General features: G+C 34.9%; 1 protein-coding gene and 1 long non-coding RNA gene across 2 annotated transcripts; one reads left to right on the top strand and one right to left on the bottom strand.

Annotated features, from left to right (window-relative positions):
• Positions 1–2,120: 2,120 nt before the first annotated feature.
• On the bottom strand, positions 2,121–6,673 carry LOC131595509 (uncharacterized). The gene has a single exon (XM_058867863.1). The coding sequence runs from the start codon at positions 6,631–6,633 to the stop codon at positions 2,281–2,283; it is 4,353 nt and encodes a 1,450-aa protein (XP_058723846.1). The 5' UTR covers positions 6,634–6,673; the 3' UTR covers positions 2,121–2,280.
• A 10,888-nt stretch (positions 6,674–17,561) lies between these two features.
• LOC131599938 (uncharacterized) lies at positions 17,562–19,165 on the top strand. Its single transcript, XR_009282949.1, has 3 exons — positions 17,562–17,946; positions 18,521–18,622; positions 18,840–19,165. It is a non-coding gene; the product is annotated as an uncharacterized LOC131599938 (long non-coding RNA).
• Positions 19,166–19,446: the final 281 nt, after the last annotated feature.

Here is a 19,446-nt window from a genome sequence, read left to right as displayed (position 1 = left end):
GTCACCCTTGTATCTTTTGATACTGATGGTAGACGTTATGTTCTTACTCAAAAGCATTTAGGTAATTAATTGAGTATTGTTCCCACTCTTTAATATTTTAAGCATAGAGTTGAATATTGTTCTTGATTAGAGCTTTCAAGCAAGATCAAGTATTGTTCTTAGTCGAAGCTGTGAAGAAAGAGTGAGTGTTTTTACAGGAAGTATAATCTTCTTTAATCACAAGTTTGTGATTTGTTTCGTCACTAGAAGTGTGATTTATTTTGAAACAGTTACTGTGATTGGGAATGTTTGTTTATCACTGCGGTGATTGGAGGTGAGATGTTTATTTCTCATATTTAGATGTTGAATTATAGGTAAAAGTTGCACTTGGTAGGGATTAGGCGAGAAGTTGTAAACTAGGACTGTTTAGGCTTTGAACTAATACTGTTAATAGTGGATTTCCTTTCTGGCTTGGTAGCCCCTAAATTAGGTGTTTTTACACTGAACTGGGTTAACAATTCTTTGTGTTATTTACCATTCTGCATTGTTTTCTGTTTGGTAAATATGTGTTCTGTCAACAGATGTAAGGACATATGTCGTGACATTATGGTTTATATTGAGACATTGGTCTTAACTTATGATTTGTGTTGGTTGTCATTCCGTGACTTATCTTTCTACAAAAGTTACAGGAGGATTATATTATTTTGTATCAGGAGCATATGCCACAACATCTGTCTGGATGTCATGTTCTGATGTTGGAACATCAGTATGAACAAGATGACCCTGTACCAGATAATTTCATAAATAATAGGGTGTTAAAGGAAAATATTCAAGTGTCATAGTTGGTTTACATATGTGTAATTTTGTAGGAGAGGAACACAAGACATTTTTAAGTAAAAAGGTCTTTTGTATCACAAATTCTTGACAAAGTTAAAATCCACTTTAGGGGGTGGGTGAAAACAAAACCTTCAAATTTTGATAACCTTCTTCACCAATGATAACCTCCAATGATTGGAGGTGAGATGTTTATTTCTTATATTTAGATGTTGATTTCTAGGTAAAAGTTGCACTTGGTAGGGATTAGGCGAGAAGTTGTAAACTGAGACTGTTTAGGCTTTGAACTAATACTGCTAATAGTGGATTTCCTTACTGGCTTGGTAGCCCCTAAATTAGGTGTTTTTGCACTGAATTGGGTTAACAATTCTTTGTGTTATTTACCATTCTGCATTATTTTCTGTTTGGTAAATATGTGTTCTGTCAGCAGATGTAAGGACATATGTCGTGACATTATGGTTTATGTTGAGACATTGGTCTTAACTTGTGATTTGTGTTGGTTGTCATTATGTGACTTATCTTTCTACAAAATTTACAGGTGGATTTTATTATTCTGTATCAGGAGCAGATGCTACAACATCTGTCTGGATGTCATGTTCTATTGTTGGAACATCAGTATGAACATGTTGACCCTGTACCAGATAATTTCACAAATAATAGGGTGTTAAAGGAAAATATTCAAGTGTCATAGTTGATTTACATCTGTGTAATTTTGTAAGAGAGGAGTATAAGACATTTTAAAGTAAAAAGGTCTTCTGTATCACAAATTCTTGACAAAGTTAAAATCCACTTTGGCGATGGTTGAAAACAAAACCTTCAAATTTTGATAACCTTCTTCACCAATGATAATCTTATACATTAGTTTGTGGGTCGTAGTAGTTGTGAAAATCGGGTTTTGAGGGTCTCATTTTGTATTTTTTCTTGTTTCAATTTGCTTTTGTTTTTGTACATGTGTATGCATAGTTTATAATTCTAGATTATTTATGGTGAAGTAACTATTTCTTTTGTCCTCTCCATGCATTCCTTTTCATTGAATTTAGTTAATATATTTGGCTTATTTAAAATCATGTTTAATTGATTTTCACAAACTTACAAATTTCTATTTGAGTCAATGGAATTAAAAATAAGCTTGTTGTCTATGTCACTTAAATTTCAATTTAAGTTTGACATGCTATAAAAATTAGTGTTAAGTTGGTTAAATGATCGATGACTTTTCAATTCCTACTATTTTTGTTTTTAAATTCCATAACTCTTAATTAAGATCATATGAATGGAAAATAAACAATAAAATATTAGAAGTACCTGTTATTTATTTTTATTGACTTTATAATAACTCATTTATTAGAAACCTTTGTTCACACATAAACATAAAAACAGTGAGGATGGATGCATGTGGCTTCCATAGATCACCAAGCACACATGCCTTATTTAAACTCATTGGTCATTGCCAATACATATTGTATGTTCTTAATTGCATACGAATCCCGTAGGAATTTTACGCCCACACTTGCCGATGAGTAAGTTCAATGCATTACTATTGCTAACTCTTATTACTCCTAATATATTAGCCTTTATCGCACCACACATACATGCAGAGGCTTCAAAATCAACAAGATTTTTTATGAGAGAACAACATGGTTGGTTTTGTGGAGTCCCAATTACTATGCTTACTAAATTTAACAAATTTGCACAAACACGCAAGTTTCCCATCGGACAATTGGGTGGTATGGCAGGAGGTGGTGGTGTCATAGGAAGTGATGGCGGTGTGATAGGAGTAAAATTAGGTGGGGGTATCTTAGGAGTTGGTGGAGGTGTAGAAGGGGGCGACATTGGGGGTGTTTTATTAGGAGTAGGTGGGGATGTATAGGGGGGCAACATAGGCGGTGGTCTGTTCGGAATGGGTGGTGGTATAGTAGGAGTTATTTTAGTTGGTGGAGTCATCATAAGAGGTGTTTTAGGAGTTGGTGAGGGTGTATCAGGGGGAAACACAGTTGGTGGTCTGTTAGGAGTGGGTGGTGTAAAGGTAGGGATTGTATAAGGAGGCAACATTGGTGGTTGTATGGTTAGGGTAGGTGGTGAAATCATAGGAGTGGGCTTAGGTGGTGGCATTACCGAACGAGGAGGAGGTGTAAAAGGTGACATTGTATGTGGTGATGTTGTAGGATTAGGTGGTGGTATTGACGAGCGAGGTGGTTGGCTTGAAGGATGGAAAAAAGGTGATGGCGTAATATGAGTAGGCGGTGGTGTTGTAGGATTTAACATAGGTGTTAGTGCCATTAGACGAGGTGGTTGTGTAGAAGGAGGCAACATAGGTGGTTGTGTGATAGGAGAATATGTTGGAGTTGTATGAGTTGTATGAGTTGTATTAGGTATTGGTGTCATCGAAGTAGGTGGCACTTTTGTAGGTGCAACATTAGGTGGTGGCATCATTTGATGAGGGGGCGGTGTAGATGGTTGCAATGCATGGGGTGGTGTGGTTGGAGTAGGTGACAGTGATAGCGGACGGGGTGCATATGTATAAGGAGGAAATATAGGTGGTTGTGAGGAAGGTGTAGGTGTTTTTGTTGTAGGATATGTCATAGGTATTGGTGTAATTTGTCGAGATGGAGGTGTTGAAGGAGGTAACATGGGTGGTGGTGTGCTTATGGTATGTGTTGGTGTTGCAGGGCCCATTTTAGGTGGTGAGGTCATAGAACGAGGAGATAGTGTTAAAGGAATAAAGATAGGTGGTTGTGTGGTAGGAGTAAGGGATGGTGTTAGTGGATGAGGTGGCGTTATAATTGGGGGAACCACATATGGTGGTGGAGTACGAGTGGGCGGTAGTGTAGAAGGATTAGGTGGTGATGTCGTCGGAGTTGTCTTAGGGGTTAATGTTAGCGGACGTGGAGGCGGTGTAGAAGGTGGCAAGAATGGTGTTTTTGTTGTTGGAGTAGGAGGCGCTGTTGTTGGAGATGTCTTAGGTGGTTGATTCTTTGGAGGTTGTGGAAGTGTATTAGGAGGCAAGGTTGGTGGTCGTGTGGTTGGATTAGATGTGGGTGTTGTAGGAGAGGTGTTAGAAGGTGGCAAGACTGGTGTTGTTGACGGAGTAGGTGGCGCTATTGTTGGAGATGTCTTAGGTGGTTGTTTCTTTGGAGGTTGTGGAAGTGTATTTGGAGGCAAGGTTGGTGGTCTTGTGGTTGGATTAGATGAGGGTGTCATAGGAGAGCTGTTAGAAGGTGGAAATACTAGTGTTGTTGTTGGAGTAGGTGGCGCTGTTGTTGGAGATGTCTTAGGTGGTTGTTTCTTTGGAGGTTGTGGAAGTGTATTAGGAGTCAAGATTGGTGGTCGTGTGGTTGGAGAAGATGGGGTTATCGTAGGAGAGGTGTTAGAAGGTGGCAAGATTGGTGTTGTTGTTGGAGTAGGTGGCACTGTTGTTGGAGATGTCTTAGGTGGTTGTTTCTTTGGAGGTTGTGGAAGTGTATTAGGAGTCAAGGTTGGTGGTCGTGTGGTTGAAGTAGATGGGGGTGTCGTAGGAGAGGTGTTAGAAGGTGGCAAGACTGGTGTTGTTGTTGGAGTAGGTGGCACTGTTGTTGGAGATGTCTTAGGTGGTTGTTTCTTTGGAGGTTGTGGAAGTGTATTAGGAGTCAAGGTTGGTGGTCGTGTGGTTGGAGAAGATGGGGTTGTCGTAGGAGAGGTGTTAGAAGGTGGCAAGACTGATGTTGTTGTTGGAGTAGGTGGCACTGTTGTTGGAGATGTCTTAGGTGGTTGTTTCTTTGGAGGTTGTGGAAGTGTATTTGGAGTCAAGGTTGGTGGTCGTGTGGTTGGAGAAGATGGGGTTGTCGTAGGAGAGGTGTTAGAAGGTGGCAAGACTGGTGTTGTTGTTGGAATAGGTGGCGCTGTTGTTGGAGATGTCTTAGGTGGTTGTTTCTTTGGAGGTTGTGGAAGTGTATTAGGAGTCAAGGTTGCTGGTCCTGTGGTTGGAGTAGATGTGGGTGTCGTAGGAGAGGTGTTAGAAGGTGGCAAGACTGGTGTTGTTGTTGGAGCAGGCGGCGTTGTTGTAGGAGATGTCTTAGGTGGTTGTTTCTTTGGAGGTTGTGGAAGTGTATTAGGAGGGAAGGTTGGTGGTCGTGTGGTCAGAGAAGATGGGGTTGTCGTAGGAGAAGTGTTAGATGGTGGCAAGACTGGTGTTGTTGGAGTAGGTGGTGCTGTTGTAGGAGATGTCTTAGGTGGTTGTTTCTTTGGAGGTTGTGGACGTGTATTAGGAGGCAATGTCGGTGGTCGTGTGGTTGGAGTAGATGGGGGTGTCGTAGGAGAGGTGTTAGATGGTGTCATTATGAAACGAGGGGGAGGTGTAGAAGATGACATTGGGTGTGGTTGTATGATAGGATTATATGAGGGAGTTGATGGACGAGGTGGTTTTGTCATTGGAGGAAAAACTAGAGGTGGCGTAGTAGGAGTAAGTGGCGGTATTATTGGATTTAACATAGGTGTTGGTGTCATTGAACGAGGTGGTTGAGTAGAAGGAGGCAACAGAGGTGGTTGTGTGGTAGGAGAAAATGGTGGAGTTGTATGAGCCGTATTAGGTAGAGGTGCCATTGAAGTAGGTGACACTTTTGTAGGTGCAACATTAGTTGGTGACATCATTTGACGAGGGGGTGGTATAAATGGTGGCAATGTATGTTGTGGTGTGGTTGGAGTAGGTGAGAGTGTTAGCGGACTAGGTGCATGTGTAGTAGGAGTAAATATAGGTGGTTGTGAGGAAAGAGTAGGGGTTGTTGTTGTAGGATTCGTCATAGGTGTTGGTGTGATTTGTCGAGATGGAGGTGTTGAATGAGATAACAGAGGTGGTGTGCTTGGGGAATGTGTTGGTGATGTAGAGCCCGTTTTTGGTGGCGGGGTCATTGAACGAGGGGGTGGTGTTAAAGAAGACAAGGTAGGTGATTGTGTTATAGGAGTAAGGGATGATGTTAGTGGATGAGCTAGCGGCGCAGAAGAAAGATATGTAGGTGGAGATAAGGTAGGAGTAAAAGGCGTTTTTGTTGAAGCCATATTAGGTGGTGGGGTCAATGTACGAGGTGGTGGTGTAGAAGGAGGCAAAGTAGGTGGTTTTGTTATAGGGGTAGGTGGTGGTGTTATTGAAGTCGTCTTGGGTGGGTGTGTCATCAAATATGGTGGTGGCAAAGTAGGTGCTAGAGTGGTAGAAGTAGTTGGTGGTATTGTAGGAGTTGTCTTAGGTGGTGGCGTCATAAGATATGGAGGCGGTGTAAAAGATGGCCATGTATGTGGCGGTGGTGGTAGAGGTAGTGGTGGCGATGATGACGATGAAGGATTTTTAGGTGGTGGTGTCAATGAAGGATTCTTAGGTGGTGGTGGTGGTGGTAGAGGTGGTGGTGTCAATGAAGGTTTTTTAGGTGGTGGTGTTGATGAAGGCTTCTTAGGTGATGGTGGTGGTAATGATGAAAGCTTTTTAGGTGGTGGAGGTGGTGGTGTCGATGAAGGCTTCTTAGGTGGTGGTGTTGATGAAGACTTCTTAGGTGGTGGTGGTGGTGGTGGTGACGATGAAGGCTTTTTAGGTGGTGGTGGTGTCGATGAAGGCTTCTTAGGTGGTGGAGGTGGTGGTGTCAATGAATGCTTTTTAAGTGGTGGTGGTGGTGGTGGTGTGAATGAATGCTTATTAGGTGGTGATGGTGGTTTCTTGATAGGAGTATGCGGCGGTATCTTTGATGGCAATGTATGTTGAAGGTCCATAGGAGGTATCAAGGTTGTGGCAAGAGTGGAGACAAAAAGAACATTAAAAGAGACGATCATTGTGAGAAGGGATACAATCCCCTTTAAATCCATTTTTTAAACTGTTGCACAAACCTTCACTAAATATAAATCTATTGCTATAGATATTTGAATTTGGCTTGCTCATGTGCATTATTTATAGGTGAAATGAAGTTTTTTTTTTTTTTTGGTTAGGAGTGTTTCTTTTCTTCTTTTATTGTCTAATTAATTTTTATTAGGGTCTAAATATGTCTCTTTAATTAAAGTAATATTTTGTGGGGTTTACTTATTAGTAAGTTAACTTCTCTAGATCAATTCATTAAATTCACACTGCCTAATGAATTTATAACTTTTGACTTTTAATTGAAGCTATACTACTAATATTACTTACATACAATACATGCATATAGAGTGACATTAATTTTTGGGGGTTCTTGCTACCTAATTTCTTAAATGATGTTTGTTTTTAAGGGTGATGAATAGTTCTCTTGAATTGAAATAAAAAATAATAATTTTTTAATTTCAATTCAAGTTTTTTATTGTGGCCTCATTCGGATACTCTCTTGATTATTTGTGTATTTTTGTCGAGTTTTTTAATTTAACTTGACTATAATGCATCGTTAGTCTATTTGCTATGATAATTTTTATTGTTTTATATATATTTATAAAACTGAATACATCAATACTTATTGTTAGTTTAATTTAATTTAATTAAAAAAATTTAAAATTTTAATAAAGTTAATAAATTAAAATTTGTAATTTATCACAAGAATTTTAAAAGTAACAACTTGTCAACTTTACATTTCATGGAGAAGAATCTATTCCAGAAAAACAATATTTTATTATGACTTAAATTTATCTAAAAAACTTGTTTTTTTTTTTAATTGTGAACTAATATTATGTTCTTTAATAATTTATTTGTGAACTTGAAATAGAGTGAAAGAAGAGGGATTTAAGTAAAAGAAATGAGAAAAAGAAAATGAAAAAAAATGATGGTCCATGAAATTGAATAGGTTGTTGATTTTTTTTTTTCATAATATAAAATCTCTTAAAACAGAGCATTTGAATTTGCATTGAAAGAAAATGTTGAAAGTTTACATAAATTTTTGGAAATCAAATTATTTTATTATAATACTCAAAAAATTAAAAATTATATTATTATAAATATTCATTTATCATTCTCAAATAAAATCTCAAAATATATGAAAAAAGTTCTTTATTTTTTCTACTTTCCTAAATCCAAAACTATTCTTTCTCATTTCCATTAATTTTACTTTTTTACCCACTTATTTCTTTTTCGGTTGAATTCGTCTCTCTCTCATAAATTATTCTTTCATCTAATGTGTCTTAATTTTTATTTATTATAAATTCTTGTTGGGTCATAAAGGGAGTAAACGTACTATGTCGAAAATAATCGGACAACCGGTAGAGATATCACATCTTTATATAAAATTTTAAGTAATAGATATATGAGTATTGTCACTTATATATTATGTAACATTTACTTTTTGAAAAAATAATATAAGACTTTTAACTCATACTTATATCACAATAATTTTTTTCTTAAGTGTGAGTCCATCTGATTTTATATTTCTCTTCAAAGGAAAGATTTTTTTTATCTACATGCACTTGTATTGTCGTTGACAATCATCTTAACAACTAGACATTTTCACATGAACATCACCTTGTCTAGAAGACTTTTGACATAGAGCTGGTAACTTAATTGAATCATCTCCTTTGACAATATTTTGGGTCATTGCCATTCAAAAAAATATTATTTGATTATGATGGGAGTAACCACACAAGTGATTGAGACACATCTTCACATAAAACAAAGCATTAGATTTATAAGTCCTCTAACTATTTTACACATTCACTTTTCTAACTAACATAAGACTTCTGATTCACATTTTTATCACAAAATTTCAAACTCAAAATAATACATAAAAATATTTAGTTACAGCAAAGATGAGAGGATCCTCAAATTACAATGAACATGATATATATTAAAATCTCTTTGAAGAAAAGAGAACAACCAACATCTAACACCGTCACAAATTGTTCTTTGTTTTCTTCTTCATCTTAATTTTATTCACCAAATTCATATATGGTGTTGAAGTGCGAAATAGAGATTGGCTAGAATAATGATCAATCACTAATATTCATTGAAACTTTAAAGCAAAAGAAAAAGACACCAAATTATTTGTTAATATTATTTAGGGTTAATGAACTTTTTCGTCCCTTTAAATATTTCAAATTTCGTTTTTAGTCCCTCCAAAATTTTCCTTCAAGAAATCGTCCCTTCAAAATTTTTCTTCCGAACTATTGGTCCCTAACGTCAAATTTCGTAGCTAATCGGTGGCTAAAGTCGTAGCTAATCTCTAGCAAATTTGACGTTAGGGACCAATAGTTTAGACGAAAATTTTTGAAGGGACGATTTCTTAAAGGAAAATTTTGGAGGGACTAAAAACGAAATCTCCAATATTTAGAGGGACCAAAAAATTCATTAACCCTATTATTTAATCAATAAATAGTAGATAATAACTTTTAAAATATATAATAAATAATTTATATTTACAAAATTATTAATAAATACTTAATATTTATAAATAGATAAAAAAGAGTGATGTGGCTACTACTTTAACAATGCATTGTTGCTATGTTAGATAAAAAAGTTACCACATCATCTTTAGTTTTGATGTGGGTTCAATTAAAAATAAGAGGAAAAATAGGAAATTAAGAGTATGGTATCAAAATATTATATAAGAAACAATATGTATATTTAAATTACAATTAAATTTTTTAAATAGTTTTAGTCTTTTATTTATTTTAAATATTGAATATTAGTGTTTTCATTTTTCAATCTTATGTATCAAAGCATAAGTATCATAAGTTTAAGTTTGTTAAAAATATAATTGATTGAAAGTTGAAAGTAGGAATTTAACACATATTTTTTTTTTAAAAAAAAACCGAGTATTGTTTTTAAACAATATAATGGATAAATGACATTATGCGTAAAACTTCTCAAAAAAATTAATATTCTAACAGTATGAATCGAGTATCTTACCTATAACTGCTGCCAAAAAAAATGTTGACATTAATATAAAACATTTAAAAAAGATAAAGTATTAGAACAGATAAACTAATATTAGTAATCAGTAAATATAAAAGAAGAAAATAATATTTAATTAAATATTACAGTTTTTTTAATGTGTAGTATATTAGGCAATATTACAAAATGTCTAATGTAATCCCTTTCTTATTTTAAGTTTTTTTTTTTTTACAATATTTTAAATAACTTGCGTATTTAGAAATGATAATGTAATATTTATTAATTATTTGATTAATACACTTTAAATTATCATATTTAAATTATTAAAGTATTATATTAATTATCAGTATTAATTAATAAAAATATTTTAATAAATAAAGTTTATATTATAATTAAAATCAATACAAAGTTGTTACGGGTGAAAAATTCAAACAGTTAGGTAATATTTATGTATATTTTAGTATTTATAAATTAGGGGTGTTTACGGTGCAGTTTGAGCGGTTTTGACGCAAAAAATCATCTGAATTGTAAGAGAAAAATATGTGGTTTGGTTTGCTTCGGTTGACTTTTAAAAATAAAACCGAACCAACTCAAATCAAATAAATTGCGGTTTGTTTTAGTTCGGTTGGTTCAGTTTTTTTCAAAAAATTTATCGAGTCATACATATACATATAGATGACAATATAACTTTGTATTTAGTCATTCATACACTATCAAATAACAATAAAATTTATCTTATTTGGACCACAACTTCTCATTTAATATGTAAAAATTATATTAGACAAAAATGAAATAATAAACATAAATCAATAGCATAAAACATTATCAAAAATAATATAAAAACAATAAAATAGAGGAGACGAGAGATTAGCGAAGATGAAAAAAAAAGAAATGAGAGATTAGAGAAGAAAATGTGCGATAAAAACGAAAGTGAAAGAGAGAATATTAATCTAAAAATGAGAATGTGAAAAAGAAAAAAATATAAGATAGCAGAAATTAGAGAAGAAGAGATTATTTAAAATATGTATTTGGAGAAGAAGGCATATTCCTAGGAGAAATTTGAGAAGACTGGAATTAAAACTGTAAGCTGTAACATAATGCATATGTGTGAGGAGGAGAAAATCGTTCGTAATCGTAAGGTAATGCATAATAGATTTATGTTTTGGTTGGATGTGAGTTTAGTGAAATTTGAGTTGTAACATAATGTAGTTTGATTCGGTTTGCAAAATACAAACTACAAATCGAACCGAATCGCACGATTTTGTTAAAATATGACTCGAACACATCCGAACTAATTTTTTTTTTCCGATTTTTAATTTGATTTAATTTACAGATTTTTATTGACTGATTTGATTTTAAATACCCTTATTATAAACTACTTATTTAACCTGCTTTTAATTTTGATTAACTTTATGTTGTGGCTATTAGGGTGTTGTGCTACTTAGCCTCCTATCCTTAGTTAATTAGTGTCTTTACTTTTAAATAAAAAAAATGTAAATGTCATTTCACATTGACTATGAATCACTTTTATATTTATATTTATATTTTTTTATTTAGCGCCTTTTTTATTATTTTTAATTCATTTATTCTTACGGTTGAGAGTTTTAATTAAAAAAAAATCAACTTTGTATTTTAAATGATGTTTTTTTTCTTCTTTTTATGATACTTATTTTTTCGGTTATGAGTTCTAACCAAAAGAAAATCCCAATTTTGTATTTCATATGACGATGTATTTTTTTTAATTATCTATTCTTTCGGTTGGCTATTCCAACAGAGAAAAAAATTTCAGATATTTTTCAAAACTAAACTCCAACTTTCATTTATTTTTCAACTTTACTTTCATGTTCATTTCTTCTGTGAAATCAAATGGTCCCTAAATCGAACATATCCTAGGGGATTTTGATCTTCTTCACCGAAACACCGTAAACATATTTCTAAACTCTTCTTCCATCATCTGTTTTTAAAACATCATTTCTTCCAACACATATACGTGTTCGAAACATCTTCACTTCCAGCACATGTCCGTATTCAAAACTTCATTTCTTCCCTATGAATTCCATTAACGCTATTGAACCACCAACAAAGTTTGAAATGAAGGAAAGACTACGAAACTCAAATGAAGCTTTCTACACCATTGTCGTATATTCTTCATCATGTTTTCGGTATGTAACTCACTTTATTCATGCACGTAACTTAGAAATGTTAGTTTGTGTTGTTGTGTATTACTTATGTTAAGTGATCGCGACTTTACGTGTCTATTAATCTGATGACTGCAAGTGCACAGTCGTGTACTGTAGTTTTAAAAGATATCGAATCCACAGGGACTATGAATCGACCTACCGTTATCTAAGGTTACTATGTAAAGCTAAGGCTAAGGATACTTTGGTTGTTTCTAAAGGGAAAATTAAAGTCTTAATTGTAAGAATATAATAATAAACAGATATCAGTATGTATTTCGTCTAACTTAGGTGATCTGAAGTTCCATTGGCTATGGTTCTCATTTAATTAAAAATCTCTATTAACTATGTTATTTAAAATTCCTCCTCTTAAACTCTCGCTCTGTTGATTTAGACTACTATCCTAACTCATAATGTACGCTCTCGCCATCCCATTAGATTTAGAAAAGCTTTTTGAAAACATCACAGTTGATAAAATGCTCATTTCATGAAGAGGTTATTTACCTAAATCTCCTAAACTCAAACTCTCGCTCTGTTGACTTGGATCATGCTAGTATTCCCTAACGTACGCTCTCGCTGTCCCGCGTCGGGTTTAAAAACACTTTTTGAAAATAAATAAATTCTAATTGGTTTTAATACGCTCTCGCTGTCCTTAAAACTAATGTTCTATGTCTACTATCCAGTTAAAGATCTTAAACTCTCGCTCTATTGATTTTAACCTTTATCAGTTCTAAAATCTCAAACTCTCGCTCAATTGATTTTATAATTTTAGCATATTTAATTAGACACAAAACCAGAAATGAGTGATATTTAATGAAACATATTTAAGCCAAGTTATTTCGAATCCCTTCGGTTAAATTACTTTAGATACCGATATCTTAATTAAATTAGCCAGACATATTGATACGGTTAAACATGCATAAATAAATTTGGTTCATAATCTTAGGCATATTAATTGACATACAATATATCATGCAATAGTAATAATTAAAGCGGTAAACAGAAACCTCAATAATATAAATCTGAATTAATTAAAGCTTGAAATTTTCGAGTACTTGAACTTCCACCACAGGTCGGTTGGATCGTTCTTCAGAAATTATTCTGCGAAAATAATAAAAACAAGGAATTAAAACTAAATCTAACGTAAGGTTAGATCTATTGAAGGTTCACAACAATTTCTGGTGTAGAAATTGTTGTGAGAAAAGAACAGACGGGAATTAAATTGCAAAGAAAATAATGAAAGCAGAAAATAAAAACAGCAGCTTGCTCTTGCAGAAATTCGGACCCTTTTCATGTGCTATTCATGTGGTATTTATAGGTATAGGTTTGCAACGGACGTCTCCCCCTTTAGTCTTCATGTTTCTTTCTTTTTCTCCACGAATGTAGTGGTTTTGGAATTGGGAGAGAATGTAGGAGACGTGCGTCTTCTTAGGAGATAGTGGAGACGGGGGTCTCCACTTTTGATTCAGTCTTGATGACGTTTTGATGACGTGGGAGAGTGAGTGGGAGACGGATGTCTCCACTCGTGGACTAAGCCCAAGACGTGCGTCTTTCGTGACATAGTGGGGAGGTTTGTGAGACGGACGTCTCACTTGCTTGAGTGGGCCACGTGCTCACTCCTTTGGGCTGGGCCAGTTGCTCTTCGCACCTCCATTCTTTACTAATGCTTCACCTCCATTTTTACTTGTCTTTTAAATTGATTTTTCTCTATTTCTTCTTCTTTTGACAAATAGTTCTCAACACGAACATAATACTTGAAACATCAAAAATACCAGCATATTACTAAAATAAAGTAATTAAATCGAATAAAAGTACTAGCAATATGTATGTAAATCAAGTCAAATATATGATATAAATTAGTGTTATCAAACTTAAGGGAAGTTGCTTTTTGTTATTTTCAATTTTTAGAATCTAAAGTAAGGTTGTTCTCATGAGTGCTCTTAGGAGGTGGATAGAACTTTATCAAACAGGAACATATGTTTTTCCTTTTCGTCTTTGCGCCTTTTGGTATTTTTATTAGCATTCATATATGTAAGAATTGAGTGCGATGAAAGTATATATTGAAGGATAGAAAAACACTTAGAAAGGGGGGTTTGAATAAGTGTAGCTTTAAAACTTGTAAGATAAAAACAATTTGCACAAAGATTTTTATCCTGGTTCGTTGTTAACTAAACTACTCCAGTCCACCCCCTTGGAGTGATTTACCCCACCTGAGGATTTAATCCACTAATCACACGAGATTACAATGGTTTTCCACTTAGCCAACTGCTAAGTCTTCTAGAGTATACTGATCACAACCTGATCACTCTAGGAACAATCTGCTTAGATACCTTCTAAGACTTTCTAGAGTATACTTATCAACAACCTGATCACTCTAGTTCTTACAACTTAATGTAAACAAATTCTTTTAAGAGTTACAATGCTTCTTATAAAGCTATTATCACAACTGTGATTTTCTCTTAAGTTTAAGCTTAAATCTCACTAAGATATTACAACAGCAATGTAGTGAGTTTGATGATGAAGTTTGAGAGCTTTTGAATTTGACAGCGTTTCTGCAAGTTGGTTCAGAGTTTGTAATTCGTAACTTGTAACCTTGCTTCTCATCAGAACTTCATATTTATAGGCATTTGAGAAGATGACCGTTGGGAGCATTTAATGCTTTGCGTATTCCGTACAACATTGCATTTAATGTTTCACTCTTTTGTCAACTACCTCGAGCCTTGTTTTCGCTGTGTCTACTGACATTGCCTTTAATAGCTTCTAACGTTCCTTTTGTCAGTCAGAGTAGCCTGCCAGTCTAGTACTTGCTTCTGATCTGATGTTTGTGTAACAACGTTTGAATGTCATCAGATTCAAACAGCTTGGTGCAGAGCATCTTCTTGTCTTCTGACCTTGAAGTGCTTCTAAGCGTGATACCATGAGAACTTCAGTGCTTCTGCTTCTGATCTCAAGTTCTTCTGATGCTTCCATAGACCCATGTTCTGATTCTGCTTGACCATCTTCTGATGTCTTGCCAGACCATCTTCTGATGTTGCATGCTGAACCTTCTGAGTCAGTGCTTCTTGCGCTGATTTTGTGCATACTGTAACACCCGAGGCCGAAGAAGGCGAGGGGTGGTTGCACCGCATGGAACACCTGAGGCCAATGGGGGCTAGGGTGGTCGCCACATCGGAATGAGAGGGATCCTGAGGCCGTGCAGGTATGGGACTGCATGGTTGAAGGAAAGCTTATAAGGATTGATGGGTACTACCTATACCAACAAGATGCATCTTCTTTTCGGGAGCCCGTTCAATAAGAACTCCACAGTTAAGCGTGCTTGACTTGGAGTAGTATTGGGATGGGTGACCTTCTGGGAAGTTTCCCGGAAAGCGTGCGAGTGAGGTCAAAGCATGCTGAAAAGACTTGTGTTGGTTTGTGGGGTCAGTCGATCATCCCGAAAGCAGTCTGGGGCGTTACAAATAGTATCAGAGCCAGACCTCTCCCAGTACGATGTGGTTCGAGGACGAACCATGCGGAAGCTGGTGGGCATGTAACACCCGAGGCCGAAGAAGGCGAGGGGTGGTTGCACCGCATGGAACACCTGAGGCCAATGGGGGCTAGGGTGGTCGCCACATCGGAATGAGAGGGATCCTGAGGCCGTGCAGGTATGGGACTGCATGGTTGAAGGAAAGCTTATAAGGATTGATGGGTACTACCTATACCAACAAGATGCATCTTCTTTTCGGGAGCCCGTTCAATAAGAACTCCACAGTTAAGCGTGCTTGACTTGGAGTAGTATTGGGATGGGTGACCTTCTGGGAAGTTTCCCGGAAAGCGTGCGAGTGAGGTCAAAGCATGCTGAAAAGACTTGTGTTGGTTTGTGGGGTCAGTCGATCATCCCGAAAGCAGTCTGGGGCGTTACACATACTCTTTATATAATTCCTGAAATGGAAATTGCATAGTATTAGAGTACCACATTATCTCATACAAAATTCATATACTTGTTATCATCAAAACTAAGAATATTGATCAGAACAAATCTTGTTCTAACAATCTCCCCCTTTTTGATGATGACAAAAACATACATAAATGATATGAATTTGCGATCAGAATATCAGACGGCTAAAGACAATTACACAGTTATAGCATAAGCATATAAACATAGTGTGTGAATATGTCTCCCCCTGAGATTAACAATCTCCCCCTGAGATAAATAATCTCCCCCTGAAATAAATACTGGAAGAATTTTATAAATAAAGGACTTCCCTGAGTATTTTCCATTTCAGTTGAGACAATCACATATGCTTAGATCTTTCAGAACATTCACAGCTTCTGATTCTTGCTTCCGTAGGACAGCTTCAGAACTTGAATTTCTTCGATCTTCAGAACATTCAGCTTCTGATTCTTGCTTCCATTGGACAGCTTCAGAACTTGAATTTCTTCGATCTTCAGAACATTCAGCTTCTGATTCTTGCTTCCATTGAACAGCTTCAGAGCATGAATTTCTTCTTGAATCATTGCATGCTAGATTGTATCAGAACATTATTGAATGTACCAGAGCATCATTGAAGCATCTCTACATCCTGAAATGTTACAGAACAAACTAAACGACAAAAGTCAGCATGAATGAATCAGAACATAAAATATGTGTCAGAACATATAATTATGTATCACAGCAAACACAAGTAATGTTACAGAGCATATTTTATAACAAAAAAAATACATGCATCAGAACATATAAGGAATAAGAATGTGTTAAAGCATATTCTATCATTAGAATATCAGAACATTCTTCCTTCTTGCTTCTGATCTTGAAGCTTTGTAGCATTCAGCTTGCACTACAAGAAAATTAAGGTTTTACGACACAAAAATTGTGACAGTGACTTGATAACTGTCGTAACTCTAATATAGAGACGCGTGTTACGACAGTATACACCTACCGTCCTTACATTTTTTTAAAAGTATTAAATATAACGACGGTTATACAACTACCGCCCTAGAAATCATTTTATGACGGTTTAAAAACCGCCCTAATTCATATGTTACGACGGTACATTAACCGTCGCCAACCAAACCAAATAACACTTGCTAGAAACTCATTAAAGGTCGCGACTGTAAACCAACAGTCGCACCCACTTACTTAAAATTATCAAAATTCACGACGGTGAACCTACCGTCGTCCACAATTACAAAATAGTTATCGAAGGGCACGACGGTGAACCTACCGTCGTCACCCTTACCCTTCACACGCGGATAAAAAATTCGCGACGATGATTTCACCCGTCGTCATCTCTGAATGCACCTTTTGAGCTAAAACTGAATCCACTTTTTATGTTTTTTATTCTCTTCTTTTTCAGAATCACCATCAAAGACCACTCACACTCAACGGAGAATCACTATCAAAACATTTCTCTCAGTCACTCACGTCGTCACTGCGAATCACCATCAAAACAACCACCATTAATTTGAATCACCATAAAAAATCATATTAGTTTTATAATATAAAAGTTAACAATTTATAAAGAATAAACATTATTATTAAAAAATATGAAAATTAATTTAGTTTTTTTAAAAAAATTAACTAACTATTGTCACGCTGATCATTTTATCATTTGTATATATATCATATCACATCATTAATAATTTATTTAAAATATATAATAAAATAATATTAGTAATTTAATTTTTATCGAATACAATCAAGCATGTGATAAAAAAAATAATTATGCTCATTTTCTATAATATCCATTATCGTTAATATAAACAACAGGATTTTCATGCTACAATCTTATAATAATATTTTTAGCAAAATTCAAGAAAGAGAAATTCAACATTCATTCATCTGGAATCTCAACTTTCGTATGCACACTAGGAAAGAGGAACGCAAACCCTATATCACAAACAACAAATTCAAAACTCGCGAAAATTTGAACAATCGATTCACCAATTTCAAACCCCTTTCGGCTTACTCGGGAATCCTAGAAAACACTTCTCAATCGATTCATCTGCGAATCCTTTTATTGTTGGAATTTTCCGCCAATCGCAAGCCCTTCAAATCGCAAACAGTCCCTTCATAAATTGCAAAACCTTCGTTAATTGATTCTATTTTTCGAGTGTTTGAGTCTCAAGGTGTTTATACTCATCTCTAATCAGAGCAGAGTTTTGGGGTTTTCATTTGAGGTACATAGTAGTTTAAATTTTTATGGTCTAGTTATTAGTTATTGATTATTTAGGGTTCTCATTTCAGTTTCATGCTTGTATTTACTTCTATTGTTCTTGTTTTAAGGAAGATAATTGGTTTTTGAAATTTCGAGTTTGCAAGAAAAATGATATGTATCAAACATTGATATTGTCATTAACTCAAGAACTCCAAAACACAAAACTAGGTTCTGACATAACAAAATCTTAACTATTTATTTATTACTTAAATATATATAGTAGTAAGTTCAGCATCTTCTTCGTTCTATGAGTTAAAATTCTACATGAGTTGATTACTTAGTTCTTATATATTGAATTTGTATTTGTATATCAATCTTCTTCCTTGAAACTTTGTGGTTTTGTCTTGCAACCATTTTTTTGCTGCTGAAACAGAAGTAGCTTGAAGTAGTTTGTATGTCTCTATAGTTGTTTAGTGTTATGCCAAGATTGCATGTGTTGGTTTGTTGAAATTGTGTTGATATGTCATGAACTCATGGTGGGTTTCTATGGATGAGTCATTCTGACAGTGTTAGACACATATATTTTTGCTATGAAGTTGGATATCATGGACAAAGGTACCGATGTCATAAATCTGTTACAAGGAAATGTTATTCACCTCCGACTTGGCTATGTTGGCGTTGTAAATCGTAGTCAATAGGTAATGATATTATCATACTGCAACGAAGATGTTGTTTGACTAATTTAACTATAGCACATATTCTGTTAGATTTTTTTCTTTTCTATATACATGCAATATGGAAGGACACTTTGCAAACAAATATGCATATGCTAATTGCTTGGGGATTTTTTTTCTTTTCTATATACAGGTAAATGTGTTATACTAAAATACGATTTCTCTTTTTTGGTAAAATTAGGATATTCAAGCTTGGGTGTGGGGTTTATACTCGATCGAATCTGAGCTAACAGTAAAAAGGAAAGAGATGTGGAATGATCTCCGGTCAGTATTGGAGGGTGTTCATTTGGTTCAGCTGTGGTGTGATCTTCAGTTCGGAATGATGTTCGTTCAGTATTGCAGAGTTGTTAAATCAAGATTTTAGGGTGTTATACTTTTTTTCTTAATTTAGTTCAATATCAAAAAGTAATGTTTGTACTCAAGTAAGACAAAATGAAGACAAAATGAAGGTTATTGATATAATAAAAGATGTGAAATTTTCTTATTCTGATTTTTTTTTTAAAATTCATCATTTTTGCGGGGGTTATAACCCCCCGCAGGTTGTTTTAAACCGTCACAATAGCAGTTAAAACAAGAAATAAATTCACGACGGTTTGAACCGTTGCAATCTTCAAAGAAAACAAAAATTAGACTAAAATTCACGACGGTTTGAACCGTCGCGATAAAAAATGAAAACAAAAATCAAATGAAAATTCACGACGGTTGGTAACCGTCGCAATATTTAGATTACGTCAGTTCCCTACCTGTCGTGAGTGAGAACGACGGTTTTGACAACCGTCGCGAAACAG

The sequence above is a fragment of the Vicia villosa genome, linkage group LG4 (assembly GCF_029867415.1).
Source record: "Vicia villosa cultivar HV-30 ecotype Madison, WI linkage group LG4, Vvil1.0, whole genome shotgun sequence".
Lineage (NCBI taxonomy): Eukaryota > Viridiplantae > Streptophyta > Magnoliopsida > Fabales > Fabaceae > Vicia > Vicia villosa.
Note: the sequence above shows the minus strand (reverse complement) of the source record. Positions and strands in the feature narration are given on the sequence as shown.

Excerpts from the sequence above, each read along its gene's own strand:
- LOC131595509 (XM_058867863.1), bottom strand. The coding sequence starts at position 6,633 with ATGGATTTAAAGGGGATTGTATCCCTTCTCACAATGATCGTCTCTTTT.